Source organism: Myotis nattereri (genome assembly GCF_964212035.1).
Source record: "Myotis nattereri genome assembly, chromosome: 11".
NCBI lineage: Eukaryota > Metazoa > Chordata > Mammalia > Chiroptera > Vespertilionidae > Myotis > Myotis nattereri.
The window spans coordinates 26,618,300-26,634,628 of record NC_138086.1 but is presented as its reverse complement, the minus strand read 5'-3'; the positions used below and the strand labels follow the sequence as shown (position 1 = coordinate 26,634,628).

Here is a 16,329-nt window from a genome sequence, read left to right as displayed (position 1 = left end):
AATAGAGAAAATGCAATTGCTGTGATCTATTCAACTCTGGATACACTGACAAATAGTTCTGGACCTGCCAAAATGAGGGCCTAACCCTGGATCCTGGTGACCTCCTGTGAGATGCTAGTTGGATGGTGAGTAGCTAATTTCCCTAGAAATCATTTTCTTGGCCCCCTCTAACTACAAAGAATACAGTAATTTTGAGACTTCGATTCTAGAACAAGACAGCTTTTTTCCTATTGGTAAATGGGAAAGTTTCAAGTACTAGTAGAGACAAAATGAAATTGTAGGACAATGGTGTGATTGATGGACTAACTAGAATAGGAAGTGTCACCAACCAAGGATGACAAGTAGGTAAGCCACTTATGAGGTGAAGAGACCTAAACTAGGGGAGTAAATAGACGAGGCCTGTTAGTGGGTTAGAACTGGTAATTGTTTGCCGCAGGATATAAAGAAAAGGTATCAAAAATGACTCCTAAGTAAATCTGAAACTTGCCTTACCAGGTATTTAAAAAATCTGACCAGGAATTGACAAAAGAAAGTAAACTCTCTGTCTGTAAAAAGTAACACTTAAAATATAATAGAACCTGTGAAGAACTAATGCTCAGTGAGTTCTAGAGAAAAATTCAATTTCCCCCCTTTAATGGGGAGGCATCCAATAACAGGTCAAAAATCTATACCAAAAACCCCACGTACACTGGCCTCCTTAGTCCATCATTAACATCAACACATCATAGAAGTAACTGCAAGTAAGATATATTTTCAGTTTGATTTTGGTTCGACTAATTCTAGTAAATATCTTCTTGTTACTGGTTACAAGTAGAAGGAAGCTATAAATTTTACCAAGTTACTAAATATGTATTTTTAACCTAAGTGATTTGTTCACTTGAGAAATACTATACATTTGTTCTTAAAGTTTAATGCCCCCAGCAAGGCACATTTATTCACTCATTCACCATGTACTCAGTACGGGTGAGTTTACAGTGTAGTGAGGAAACACATTCATCATACAATCATACATAAGTGTAATATCCAATTTGGTGAGTCCAATGAAGGAAGGTACCCAGGGCAAAGATCAGAGGAATATGACCTAGTCAGGGAGGTTAGCGAAGGGAAGGATTCACTAAGGAAGTGATTTCGGGGCTAAAATTTGAAGGATAAAAGCGGGAGTTAACTTAGAAGTCAGAGGTGAGGACATGCATCCCAGGAAGAAAGGACAGTATATGGGTTCCCAAAGCAACAGGGAACACTACGCTTCCAAAGAACTGAGAAGCCCAGGAGAGCTGGAGAACAGAAATCAAGGGCTGGGCAAGGGAGGCAGCTGCCACACCCTTCAGGGCTTACCAACCCCTGTTAAGGATTTCGGTCTTTATCCTAAAAGACCAAGCAAGATAAAGACTAAAAGTGTCTGCTGGATTTTTACTGAGCTGTTTAGGAAGACAGGAAGAGAGCAGATGGGGTGGAGGAAGAGGAGATACGGAAATGGAGTCAGTGAAGGCTGAGGAACCTGTTGGAAGGTTTCACTGTGAAGAGGGGCAAGGAGAGTAACTGGAGTGAAGCATGAGATCAAGGTAAGGAGGGGAGGCTAGTGGGAAGAAAAGCAGCAAGAAGAGGCAAATATGTGAGATGGGGTGGCAGGGGAAAAGGCATAAAGGAGGGGATTTACCTTAGACAGAAAGGCACAAGTACATTGATTCAAAGGGTGAAGATATATATAAGTTTGTAGGTTTGAGGGTGAAAAAAGAGAGAGTTCACGCCTGTTGGCTTCTATTTGTTCTGTGACTAGAAGGCTGAGGGGTCAGTTGGAAGTTACAGATGAAGGACTGTCAAGCAGTGTCAAAGGCTGCACTAACAACAAGCCATACCTTTACTCGGCCAGGATGATACAAGTTACAATACTAGTAAATCATACAGCTGTAGACCTTATAACTTCTCTGTTTTTCTCCCTCTACAACTCTTTTTTTTTGAATTGTGGTTTTAAAAAAACACACACATCTAACAGAATTGGCTACCTTAAACGTTTTTAGGTGCACAGTTCAGTAGTGTAAAATGCATTCATTGTTGCACATCAGATCTCCATAACTTTTTCATCTTGCAAAACTGAAACGTTGTACCCATTCAACAGCTCCTCATTTCCACCTTCCCCCAGCCACGGCAACCAACATTCTTTGTTTCTAGGGGGTTGACTACTTTAGATACCTCATCTAAGTGGGATCACAGTTTCTTTTTGTGACTAGCTTACTTCACTTCAATGTGAAGGTTCTTCCATATTGTAGCATGTGACAGGACTTCCTTTTCAAGGTTAATAATATTCTACTGTAGGTATAGACCACAGTGTTTATCCATTTATCCACCTATGGACACTTAAGTTGCTTCCGTAAGATTTAATTTAAAATATATATATTCTCCTGACTCCTGGCTTTTCAAAATGTTTCCTATTTTGCCAATTAAGCACTCCTGCCACTAGACCTGATTATACAATGTATATACACTTTGGCTGTTGACAGAATTTACTATCCTTTTTCCTTCAATGACTTAGCTCTAATGGCATGCGCATGTACTAAAGAAATGTATGTAGCCTGCAAGCCTTGCTTATAAGTTTACATCAGGGTGGGATGACAGGATAGCAATACCAAGGAAGTAACTTCATTAGTAACATTCAGCTATAAGGAAATTTGATGTAATAAAATCAATTAGGTTGTATTTAAGTAGTAGCATGTATTCATTTTGAGTATCAAAGACAGGCTTAGAATCATTAGCTGTATAACCACTCCAGGCCTCCACATCTGGAAAACGGGGTATTTAATAGCAGCTACCCACCGGTGCATGAAGGGAACCAAATGAGATGAAAGTACAACTCAGTCCAGTTCCTGCGAAACAAGAGGTGCTCAATAATCATAATCCTTCATTCTTTTTTTGTTCATCCTCACCTGAGGATTATTTTCCCCCCACTGATTTTCAGAGTGGACGGGAGGGGGAGAGACAGAGAGAGAAACAGCCATGTGAGAGAGACACATACCCAGGGCAGGGTATGGAGCCTGCCACCGAGGTCCGTGCCTTTGACGGAATCCAACCCTAACCACTGAGCAACTGACACTTTATTTAATTTTACATAATGTATCACGGTGTTTACATAATGTATCACGGTGTTTCTGAAATGCTTTGATTTGAAAAACGCAGACATAGACAACTTTTTAACAATATCAGTCCAGTGGAAGGCATACCAAACCAGAACCAAAAACACAAAAACAGTAAATAATGACTGCAGAGAGCCAGGAAGCAGAGGCGCCCAAGAAAGAGTCCTCTTGAGTGACATCCCCTGCAAGCATCTGCCACACAGGTACACTCTCAACTGTGCCCCTGAAGCTAAGTACGTTTCAACCCGGGCACTGACATTCTAAGCTGCAAATTCATTTTCAGGCATCCCTGCCCCGCCCCCTGGGCGCCAACAGTGAACTGTGACCATCAAAAGGCACCCACTCTTTCAAACGCCCCAGAGGGTGAGGGGTGGGCCGCCCCAGGCTGCGAACTGCCGAGAGAGAACCCACCCCAAATCCTCCAGGCTCCTCCGCCGCCTTCTAGATTCTGTCGCGCCCCGAAGCTCTAGGGCTCCGAAGGTCCGGGCGCACCCAGGACCCGCCACCCCGCAGCCCCGGGAGGCATCTGCGGCGCGCGAGGCGCACCTTCTCGGCCACCTTCCGGGTGGCAGGCTTCACAATCGGGGGTCCGCGCTCCCTGAAGGACCCCCTGGCCTCCATGAGGGGTCCCGGCGCTACCGCGGGGCGCGCGTTTTCGCCGGCGCTCGAGGCTGAACCTCAGGTCCTCTGGCCTCACTGCCGAGACTTCCGGATCCCAGCAACATTCAGGCCGCGGAGCCGCGACGGGATGGGGAGTGCGGAGGACCAGGCTCGGCCCTGGGCGGCGCGAGACGGCACGCCGGGCTGCGGGGGACCACGCTCCTCGCCTCCACCCTCCGCCCCCAGCGCCCAGGCTAGAGCCGCAGGGCCGAGCGCGCCATTCAAACTGGGGAGGGGCGGCACTCGGGCCCAGGGCCAGGGGAGCGCGGGCACCACGCACAAGGGGGGCCTGGACTCCCAGAAGACTCACGGCCCGGTGCGCCCCCGGAATGCCGATCACCGCCCAGCCCGGTTCTCTTCTGCCCACCGCGCTTACCCGAATTTACCGCCAACAGCGTCGCCATCTTGGAGGCGCGCTAACGGCGCCCCGTGCGCACGGAAGCCCCAGGAATGGGGGAGGCTGCCCAGGGCGGCACCTGAACAGAAAGGAATCGCGCGGGTCCCCCCTCGAACTGCACGCTCAGCCGACCCAGGAGTACAAAGACTCAAAAAATCTGCTCTGGGTCACAGAGGTCAATTTCCCCCGGATTATTCCCATTCAAATAAGGCGAGGGAGACCAATTCCAAGACGCGAGGTCCCTAATTCCACGTCAGTCGTGCAGTGCATCCTGGGACTTGTAGTTTCCTTTTAATGATGACTAAAGTTGTTTAGGTGGAACGGAAAAAGATATTCTGAGACTAGTTATTGAAATGACTCCCATTTATGATATATGTAAGAGCTGTAAATTCAAATCATCTTCATTTCAAATTAAATATTCCTCGCATTATTGCCTTTCTTTAGGGAGTGGAGTGATGTGTAAGATGCCTAAACCCCTCAAGGAGGGGGGAAAAAAAAACGGAAACATATGTAATACTGTTTGTAATAAGCAATAAAACAAAATTTGAAAAAAAAATAAATAAAAGAAAAGAAAGGAAAAAAAGAAGAAAAAAGATGCCTAAACCCCAAAAAGTCATTTAAGCAGTTACAAACTAACTTTTCATTACATTTCAATATATCAACATTTCAATATATCAATTGTCAACATAGTTGCATAGAGTGAAACAAATCATAACATTTTATTATGAAATTTACAAGTGTATACAAAAATTAGAATGAATGCCCAGCTTCAATAGTGTGGCCAATTCCTGTACCCGACCCCCATCATCACTGGAGATTATTTTGAAGCAATTTCCAGACATTTCATAAACACCAAATATTTTCCTGCCTAAGCACTCCCAAATAACTGAATGTTCTTTTTTCACTTGCTAAATTTTAGTTTGCTAATTTTCAAACTAAAATAGTCATTAGCATTTGCTATCACATGCCAGATATTTATTGAGAATTTCACATTATCCTATAATAATAGTAATAATAACAAATAGTATTATTACATATATTTATGTATTGTTTTATATATCACTAGGGACCCAGTGCACGAATTCGTGCATCTTGAAAGGAACTGTAGTCCCTGAGGCTGCGGTGGGTACAGGGGTGGGTCTCGGCCCATCCTCCACGCCCCTGCCCAGCCCTTCCTGCCGTGGCCTCCAACACCCCCCACTCCCCCATCCCCTGTCTGCCAGCAGCCTCACTCCCACCACCGCCACTCCCACACGCTGACAGCGCAGGCCCCGCTCACACCCGCTGATGGTGCAGAGTGATTGCAGCCAGTGCCAGCAGCTGGTGTGAGCGGCTGCTGCCGCCCCGATCGCCCCTCAGGAGCAGGGGGAGGTGGAGAAGGCCTCAGGGGCAATCAGGGACAGCTGACAGCACCGAGCGATCAGAGCCAGCGGCAGGTGCTGGCAGCGGGTGTGGGCAGCGGCTCCAGCGCCGGCAGTGGGTGCGAGCAGGGCTGGCACAGGCAGTAGGTGCAAGTGCCAGGCGGGACCATGGTGTGCAGGAGCAAAGAATTTTCAGTAACTACTGGAGGCTCACCCTGATGATAGCAACCAGCACCCTGCATTGGTCTGGTGCCCCAGCTCACCTGCTCCACCATCCTGCCACAGCCAACTCCCGCCATGTTCCATGCACACACCCTGGTGGTCCGTGCACATCATAGCAACCAGTTCGGTTGTTCGGATGTTCCACCGTTCAGTCTATTTGCATATTGGCCTTTTATTATATAGGATATATATTATTATTTCATTATCTCATTTAATCCCTGAAACAATCCTATTAGACAGATGATATAATTATAGCTACTTATCTCAGATGTCCCTGTGCCTTACAACCTCACTTTATCAACTCCTCCAACATTCCACTGAGGCTGGGAGAATTTCACTGTAGGAAATCAGAATTAAATAACTTAAACAAATTACAGAATTTGTTGTTAAGAATATCAGGCATATTCATTCTCCTGAACAAATAATAGTAAATGACAGACACAGTGTATATTAGGCGAAACACAAAAGCGATTGGTGATTTTTTAAAGTCATTGTTATATAGAGAAAATTCTCAGACTACAATTTAAGGATTGAAGAGGAAGAGAGAATGCAAAAGCGAAGTTTAGTGTGAAAGTGAGAAAAACTGAACAGCAACTTGGCAGGAAGCAGCATTCAAAGATTTACGTTCTCAGCACTAATATTACACGCCTTCCCTCCACATACTCTTTAAGCCCACACACACTTCTCAATGAGTAGATCACTTCCGCTTTCTGTGAGGGAACTCTCTAACTTCCTGCAACTCCCCCTCACCCATCATCACACACGCATTCTGTCCTTGACTTGTGGGATACCACTGTTCCTAGTTTTCCTTCTGCCTTTCTAGTTCTTTTTACGTTTCCTACAGGAACTTCTCTTCCTCTTCTCACCATTAAATATAGCTCTTCCTTTCCTGTCATCCCAGCCTCTCTTCTTTTCATTCTACATGCTTCCGGGAAATCTATGGCTTCTTACCACCACCTATTAGCTGATGGATTCTGTATTTGCCATTCTAGTCCAGTCGTCTCTCCTAGGCTTCAGATTTGTATCTCTAACTTGTCTACCCCACATCTCCATTGATTGTCACACTGGCATCTCAAAATCAACCAGTTAATCCATAACTCAAAGCAGCACTTTTCTCTTAAAAACCTGCCACCCTATCTACTTGGTTGCCAAAGTCAGGCACCTCGGAGTCTTTTTATGTTATTCCTTCAATTGCCAAACGCCATTGCCCATAAAAACAACAAAGGAGTGTGACTTTGCCTTAAAGTGACTGATGGGGAGAAAGGTCCTACCCACTCTACCTCATAAATTTTTCTGGGTCCCTTTTTCTCTTCTCTGCTCCTTGGGCCATTGTTTTCATCAAGTGTCCAATGAATCACATGTCCCTGAATTCAAGCCACATTGTAATCACCTGCCGCATTGAATCTGAGGCTTATGACTTGCTTGGACGAAAAAAAAAATGCAGTGGAAGTGACATTGGGCAAGTTCTGAGCCTAACAGCGGTTCTCAACCTGTGGGTCGCGACCCCTTTGGCGGTCGAACGACCCTTTCACAGGGGTCGCCTAAGATCATCCTGCATATGAGATGTTTACATGACGATTCATAACAGTAGCAACATTACAGTTATGGAGTAGCAACGAAATAATTTTATGGTTGGGTCACAACATGAGGAACTGTATTTAAAGGGCCAGAAGGTTGAGAACCACTGGCCTTGGATCTAAGAGGCTTTGCTGTTTCCACTTTTGCTTGTTTGCTACCCTGAGAAACCATGTAAGGAAACAAGATACATAGCGCTATGTATGTTTATTTGTTAACTAAATATAAACTATTTCTAAGGCGAAATAAGTGCTAAATGGAGATACAGTGGTCCACTGCCACCCACGGGGAATATGTTCCAAGACCTCCAGTGGATGCCTGAAACCGCAGATAGTATCAAACCTTATATATACCGTTTTTTCCTATGCATGCATACCTATGATAATGTTTATGAATTAGGCACAGTAAGGGTTAACTAATTTGTAACTAATAATAAAATAGAACAATTATAACAATATACTGTAATAAAAGTTATGTGAATGTTTTCTCTCTCTCTGATAACTGATCTTGATAATCAAGTTGATTACTAAGTGACTAATGGGGGTGGATATGCTAACAAAGATTATGATTCAAGACCTAGGTGGGATGGAAGGAGATTTCATCATGCTACTCAGAACAGCTATTTTTTTAAAAGATATTTTTGTTAGTTTCAGAGAGGAAGGAGAGCGAGCGAGATAGAAACATCAATGATGAGAGAGAATCACCGATCAGCTGCTTCCTGCACGCCCCACACCAGGGACCAAGCCCGCAACCGGGGCATGTGCCCTGAATGGGAATCGACCTGTGACCTCCTGTTTCATAGGTTGATGCTCAACCACTGAGGCACACTGGCCAGGCAGAACGGCAGTTTAAAACTTGTAAATAATTTATTTCTGAAATTTTCCATTTAATATTTTCAGACTGAGGTTGTCTAGCCCTGGGTACCTGAAACTGTGGAAAGCAAAACCGCAGGTAAGTGGGGACTATTGTACTTAGGTACACATTCAGCCCCTCAGCTCCCGGATCCCTTCACTGTTGTAGCCCTTTGGCTGCTGTAATCACGTTGTCCTTCCCTCTGAATCTTCGTTGGCACTGCAGTCTCATTCTAGAATATCTTGAGCCCCTTCATCTGGTTGCTTTTCACGGGCATCACCTTTCCTCACCCTGATTTCCCCGCATCAGGCTGAATTAAATGCTACACTCTCCCATAATGTAGCATCATTTTCCACAACTCTGTCTGCCCCTCTGGTTGGAAAACTCCACATAGAAGAGCAGAGGTACCCAATAGGTGGCCAATAAATGTTGAATGAACACGGCCAAGGAAAGGTGGAGCTACTGTCTCCTAACCCCTTGCCAGACTATATTGTGGGCTCCCTGGCGAGAGTTTCATAAAGTACCATCTCTCTTGCAAGTGCCTGAAAACTCTAGAAGAAGAAGACCAGGCCCTTCTTCTCCTCATGCTTGGACTACCAATACCGACCTAAAGATGACAGGGCACTCCTTATGTCCTTTTACGAAAAACACCAAGGACCCGGCTAAGGAATTCGTTGGCTGAACCACCTTGAGAGGTTTCCCTACAGATACAGGTGGAAACTCTAGACTTGGGAGAAGGCTTGTGCCACAGAGGTGATGAAGTAAAACAAGAGAAGTGGGTTGGAGAAGAGTCATGTAAAAGTATCGTTGGCACAGTCAGTTTATCCAATCAAAAGGAGTCTTGATTGTACCCTGGGAGTCCGCATGAATGCTTGGCTCTGATCTTGGGCTGGGAGTGTGAAGGAGAGTGGGGAGTTATGAGGGAATCAAATTCTGTCTGAGTGTGATAAAAAGCAGAGTATTCATCCCATCAGAAGAATACTCAAAGTGAAACTATGTGCCAGGAACAAGAAAGCATTAATTGAAATAAACTACGCACTGTTCAGGACATGATGTAAACTCAGCAACAAAGGACAATAGGAAATGTTCCCAAGTGCAAAAAAAAATGCAAAAATTAATAAATTAGAGATAGACAGTTTTAAGAAGATCACAGATCAACATGAAGCTGTCCTGTGTGTCATTTCTCTGTTTCAATTTGGCTTATGGTCATTCTTCAGTGATGTGTATTGTGCATCTTCTCATATCATGGAAGAGTTGAGATTTTTAGGAAGATTCTGAAAATAAAGCATAGCATGCTGACGGAGTTGAGGAAAGACTTTTATTAAGAGAGGTTGCTCTGAATCTAAATGTCTACTTTGCCAGTGATGTACTTTGTGATAGTGAGCAAGTTTTTCAACCTCTCCAAGTCTGAGTTTCCTCATCTATTAATATAGAAATAAGAGCCCTGGACAGTGTGGTTCAGTGATGAGAGGGTCCGCTCCCACCAAAGGGTCTCAGGATCCATTCCCGGTCAAGGCATGTACCTGGGTTGTAGATTCAGTTCCAGGTCCTAGTGGGAGCATGTGCGGGAGGCAACCAATCGATGACGTGTCCCTCTCACATTGATGTTCCTCTCTCTGTCTCTCTTCCTTCTCTCCCTTCCTTCCACCCTCTCTAAAAATCAATGGAAATAATATATTTGGGTGAGGATTAACAACAACAACCAAAAGCCCTGCCTGAGTAGCTCAGTTGGTTAGAGTGCTGTCCCCAGACACCAAGATCGAAAGTTGGTTCGATCCCTGGTTAAGGCACTTACAAGACTAAACTAATGAATGCATAAATAAGTGGAACAACAAATCAATATTTCTCTGTCTTGCCCTCTCTCTCCCTTCCTTTCTCTAAAATCAATCAATAAATAAAAAATTTTAAATAAAAACATAAAAATAAGAATACTTCCCTTGGTTTGTTGAAAATATTCAATGCAATTACATCAATTTACCATAAAAAACTTAGAAGGTATTCTGCTGTAATAATAGGATAATCGGACTGAATAACAATGAAGATAAAGTATGAGGATTAAAGAAAGAAAAATAAACAATGAATAAGAGTGTCTGATAAAGATGGATTAATGCAGTGCTAATAATAGTATAGCAACAATGAATTTCATTAGTGAGGTTCCCATGGCAGTGTTAACTCAACCATGTTGCACAACCCTATACATTTTAAATTGCACTTATGTAGTAATGAGACTAATTTAAATGCTTTTAAAATTAGATAGAAAATGGATGTGGCCAAAGGAACTCAGAATTTACTGCGATTTTAAGATTTCAATCTCCACCCATGATAAGCATGAAAATCCTAAAGCAAGATAATCATTCTTAAAATGTAATTTAAGAAAAAACCCCAACTATTTAGCCTTGAAATATTGTTGCTTCTTGGTTTCTAAAATTACCTCTGCAAAACACCTAGAGCAAGATTGGGTACTCATTTTATTGTGATAAAATATACAAAACCTAAAATTAACCATTTTTAAATATACCATTCTGAGGTGTGAAGTACATTCATACTGTACTGCAATCATCACCACCATCCATCTCCAAAACTTTTTCAATTTCCTCAACTAAACTCTGTACCCATTAAACACTAACTCCCTATTCTGCCCTCTCCCCAGCCGGTGGGCAACCACCATTCTTATTCTCTGAATTTGACTAGTCTAAGCATCTCATATAAGTGCAATCATACAATACGTGCCCTTTGTCATTTGGTGACTGACTTATTTTCACTTAGTATAATGTCCTCAGGTTCATCCACGGTAGCACAGGTCAAAATGTCCTTCCTTTTCCAGGCTGAATAACAGCCCATTGTATGTATACAACACATTTTGTTTATCCATTCACTCATCTGTGGACACTTGGGCTGCTTCCATATTGTTGCTTCCATAATGCTCATGAAGATGGGTGTACATAATCTCTTTGAGTCCGCACATTCAGTTATTCTGAGAATGTACCCAGAAGTGAAATTGCTGGATCATATGTGTTTACTTTTTGAGGAATCACCATACTGTTCCACAGCATCTGCACCATTTTACATTCTCACCAGAAGTGTACAAGGGTTCCAATTTCTACAAATCTTCAACAACACTTGCTATTTTCTTTTTTTATTATACATAAAACTAGAGGCCCAGTGCACGAAATTCATGAGGGGGTCCCTCAGTCCAGCCTGTGCCCTCTCACAGCCTGGGAGCCCTCAGGGGATGTCCAACTGATAGCATCACTTTGGCACATGCCCGGGTTGCAGGCTTGATCCCCAGTAGGGGGCATGCAGTCAAACATCTTTAGTGCTGCTGAGAAGGCGGGAGAGGCTCCTGCCAACGCCACTGTGCTTGCCAGCCTCAGCCCGGCTTCTGGCTGAGCAGTGCTCCCCTGTGGAAGTGCACTGACCAGCAGGTGGAAGCTCCTGTGTTGAGTGTCTGCCTCCTGGTGGTCAGTGCACGTCATAGTGACCGGTCATTCCACCATTCCGGCGATTTGCATATTACCCTTTTATTATATAGGATAGCCATCCAAATGGGGATAAAGTGGTATTTCATTGTGGTTTTGATTTGCATTCCTTAATGATGAGTGATGTTGAGCATCTTTTAATGTGCCCATTGTCCATTTGTATGTCTTCTTTGAAAAAATATCTATTGAGGTCCTTCGCCCATTTTAAAAAATACTATTGTGTTGTGTGTTTTCTGTTGAGGTGTAAGAGATATTTATATATTCTCAATGTTAATCCCTTACCAGGTATTCATTTTTTGTTCCATTTTATATTTATTTGTTTGTTTTAAAATGCATTATTTAAAAAAAATAGGGTCACTCTGCAAGTGACCAGGAAAAAGTTTTCATTATGATCAAGCCTTTAGGTCATTTGAAGGGCTCCTTCATCTGTTCATTTTTCAAACAGTAAACGTATAAAAGAGAAATTAAAATCACCCTAATCCCAGCACTGAGAGAGATAACTTTAGTAATTTTTTTGATTGGCAATGTTAGGAAACCTTGGTGCTGATTGAATCCTAAAACTAGAAGACGATTATAAAAATCCAGTCCATCTTCCTGCCTTCAGACAGAAAAAGGCATAAATAAGACAGAGTCGAGAACAATTCCCCCAATAAACACTGTTTCTCTTTTAAAAATTATTATAAATTTAGGAAATATATGAAGACAGGTGGTTTGAATCAATTAAGGTATACATATTAGGTGTTAAGTATTTTTTAAATATGTATTTTTTTTAAATATATTTTTATTGATTTCAGAGAGGAAAGGAGAGAGAGATAGAAACATCAATGATGAGAGAGAATCATTGATCGGCTGCCTCCTGCACACCCGCTACTGGATATCAAGCCCTTGACTGGAATCCAACCTGGGACCCTTCAGTCCACAGGCTGACACTTTATCCATTAAGCCGGCTGGGGCATAGGTATGAAGTATTTGTAAATATAAAAGTCATTGGTATTATTTCATTGTTGCAAATAAGTACTATAGCACCATAATGGATATATAGGAAGAAAGTAATATGTCAAGACTTCAAAAGGAAGGGACCCCTTTATTAGGAATAATAAATACAGGCTAAATCATAAAATTGTAACCCACATTAGAATGTATGCTCTGTGTGGGCAGGTACATATGTTTATTAAAGCTGGGGACAGTGAGACAAGGAAGCGCTTAGGACAGGAGAAACAACAGGAACAGGAGAGGGCGGGGCGGGGGGTGGGAGCTGCTTTGGCTCACTGAGAAATCAGAGAAGAGGGGACTTTGGGACCTGTACAGGCTCAGGGGGTTAGCCAGGGATGAAATGCTGCTGCCCATCGCACCACTGGTTGCAAGTCTCCTGGGGTCCCTTAGAGTTTCGGAGATGCACGCCTGTGGGGAGGGAAAGGCGCAGACATGCTCCTGGAGGGACAGCACAGTGAGCAGGCATATTTACTTTTTTCAACCGTGTCTCTCAGGCACCTAGAACAGTACCTAATACACCTGAATAGGTGATCAATAAATATTTGTTGAATGAATAAATGTGCAGAAAAAGAAGTTATATACAAGTCAGAGTAAGATGAAGAGAGAAAGAACTACTAAGAAGGGTCCAAGAAGAAAATCACAAGCAAAATTAGAAAACATCTTAAACTGAATGAAAATTAAGCATCATGTAAAAAAAATCAAAGCAAATTAAACGTATGTGGAAGAAGGAAACAATGAATGAAAATCAAGCAAAAAGGAAATGGGGGGAAAATAAAGTCAATGTAAACAACTGTTCTTTGGAAAAAAATTTGACAAATCCTTAGCTTGATTGGTCAAGAAAAAAAGAGAGAAAAACACAAATTGCCAACATTAAGAAAGAAAGAGAAACCACTGTTGCCAAGTTTGCATGTTTGGTGTAGAATTGGGCATTTCATTGAATTTCTTTCTTCATTATGATTTATTGAACAATGTAAATGTATTTATTTATTTGTTTTTAAATTAAATCTTTATTGTTCAGATTATTACATTTGTTCCTCTTTTTTCCCCCCATAACTCCCCTCCTCCCAGTTCCCGCCCCACCCTCCGCCCTCACTCCCCACCCACTGTCCTCATCCATAGGTGCACGATTTTTGTCCAGTCTCTTCCCGCATCTCCCACACCCCTTTCCCCCCCAAGAATAGTCAGTCCATTCCCTTTCTATGCCCCTGATTCTATTATGATCACCAGATTATTTATTCACTTGATTCTTAGATTCACTTGTCGATAGATGCATGTTTGTTGTTCATAATTTTTATCTTTACCTTTTTCTTCTTCTTCCTCTTCTTAAAGGATACCTTTCAGCATTTCATATAATACTGGTTTGGTGGTGATGAACTCCTTTAGCTTTTCCTTATCTGTGAAGCTCTTTATCTGACCTTCAGTTCTGAATGATAGCTTTGCTGGGTAAAGTAATCTTGGTTGTAGGTTCTTGGCATTCATCACTTTGAATATTTCTTGCCATTCCCTTCTGGCCTGCAAAGTTTCTGTTGAGAAATCAGCTGACAGTCGTATGGATATTCCCCTGTAGGTAACTGAGTTTCTTTCTCTTGCTGCTTTTAAGATTCTCTCTTTGTCTTTTGCTCTTGGCATTTTAATTATGATGTGTCTTGGTGTGGTCCTCTTTGGGTTCCTTTTGTTTGGGGTTCTCTGCGCTTCCTGGACCTGTAAGTCTATTTCTTTCACCAGGTGGGGGAAGTTTTCTGTCATTATTTCTTCAAATAGGTTTTCAATATCTTGCTCTCTCTCATCTTCTGGCACCCCGATAATTCTGATGTTGGTACGCTTGAAGCTGTCCCAGAGGCTGCTTACACTATCTTCGTATTTTCGGATTCTTTTTTCATTTTGCTTTTCCAGTTGGGTGTTTTTTGCTTCTTTGCATTTCAAATCTTTGCCTTGATTCTTGCGCTCCTCTAGTCTGCTGTTGGGAGTCTGTATAGTATTCGTTATTTCAGTCGGTGTATGCTTAATTTCTAGTTGGTTCTTTATCATAACATCGAGGGTCTCATTAGATTTCTTGAGGATCTCACTACATTTATCGACGGCTTCTAGACAGTTCTTGAGAGACCTTAAAAGTGTGGTTCTGAACTCAATATCCTCCATTGACAGTTTTGTCCTGTTTCTTTGTCTCTGCATTTTTTATGCTTTCTTGGTGCACCCCCTAGTGGTCTTTGTGCGCAGTCTTGTTGTAGTTAATCCTTGATTGTTGTCAGCAATACCGGGGGTGATTTGACCTCAAGGCTAACTGGCTATGAGAGTCTGCTGTGTCTGCAGTGGGAGAGCTTCTGTGCTGGATCTCTAGGGCGGTGCTAATCTAGCCTTTGCCTGAGGCTATCCGGCAAATGGCTCTGCGCAGGGTTTAGGCGGGGCGGGTCCCCGGGGATCTACAGGGCGGGCCGGAGCAAGCAGTTATGGTTGCTCTCAGTTCCATCCCTAGGGGCTCTGCCTCACAGAGTCCCAGCAACCGCTGCAAACCTCGGAGAGAAAGCTGCTTCGAGTTCCGACCGAAGCCAGACAGTCCCACTTCTCCCGTTTGAGTCTGGGTCCCTAGAGACTCGCCCAGAACTGGAGCTCAGAGTCTGAGACTCCCTCCCGATTGAAAACGCCAACCGCACCCTCCGCCTCCAGCCCACTCCGCGTGCACTCCGCACCTTAGTATTTCACTTCAGCACTGCGCCTCCTCTGAGTCTGGGTATGATATTCTCTTTCCTCCTAGTTGTAGAATTTCCACTCAGCCAGCCTTCCTGTGGTTCTGGATGATGTCCGTTCTGTCTTTTAGTTGTTTTTTGAAGTGGTTGTTGGAGGCAGCAATCTCCGGCGTTAACCTATATCGCCATCTTGGTTTCTCCGTAAATGTATTTATTAAGTCATATTTGTTATATCATCTATTTTTACATGCATGTTGGAAATAAAAATGATATTTCCATTGATTGGAAAAAAAGAAAGAAAAAAAAGAGAAAACATTGCTTCAGATGCTGCAAACATTTAAAAGAGAGTAGGGGACAAAGTACAGCATAGAACATAGAGTCAATAATATTGAGATGCAAGAGAAAAGTGTCCTTGCCCTTTCTGTCTGTCTGATTGTGGCAGACAAGATTGAATGAGGGAATACAGGGGAAAAAATAATACTGTAATAATCATGTAGGGTGCCAGGCGGGTTCTGGAAATATCAGGGGAACACTTTATAAATTACACTGTCTAACCATTATGCTGTACACCTGAGACTAATACAGAATAATATTAAATGTAAACTGTAATAGAAAAAATTAAAACTTTAAAATAAAATAAAAGGGAATAAGAAAATATTATGAACAACTTAATGCCAATATATTTGACAACTTAGATAAAACGGTCAATTTCGCCCTAGTCGGTTTGTCTCAGTGGATAGAGCGTTGGCCTGAGGACCGAAGGGTCCCGGGTTCAATTCCGGTCAAGGGCACAGGCCTGGATGGACGTCTCAGTCTCCAGAGGGAATGCAAGAGGCAGGCGATCAGTGATTCTCTCTCAGCATTGATGTTTCCATCTCTCTCTCCCTTTCCCTTCCTCTCTCTGAAATCAATAAAAATGTATTTAAAACATAAATTAAAAAAATAAAATGGTCAATTTCTGTAAAAGACAAAAATTTC

At 42.8% G+C, this 16,329-nt stretch overlaps 1 protein-coding gene across 1 annotated transcript in view; it reads right to left on the bottom strand.

The window, feature by feature from the left end:
• NUP205 (nucleoporin 205) overlaps positions 1–4,192 on the bottom strand; it is a gene marked incomplete at its 5' end in the record, with an annotated part of 82,641 nt that extends 78,449 nt beyond the window's left edge. The window contains one exon of the mRNA XM_081102647.1: positions 4,165–4,192. Coding sequence (XP_080958773.1) covers positions 4,165–4,192 — 28 coding nt within the window. The remainder of the gene's footprint in view (positions 1–4,164) is intronic.
• Positions 4,193–16,329: the final 12,137 nt, after the last annotated feature.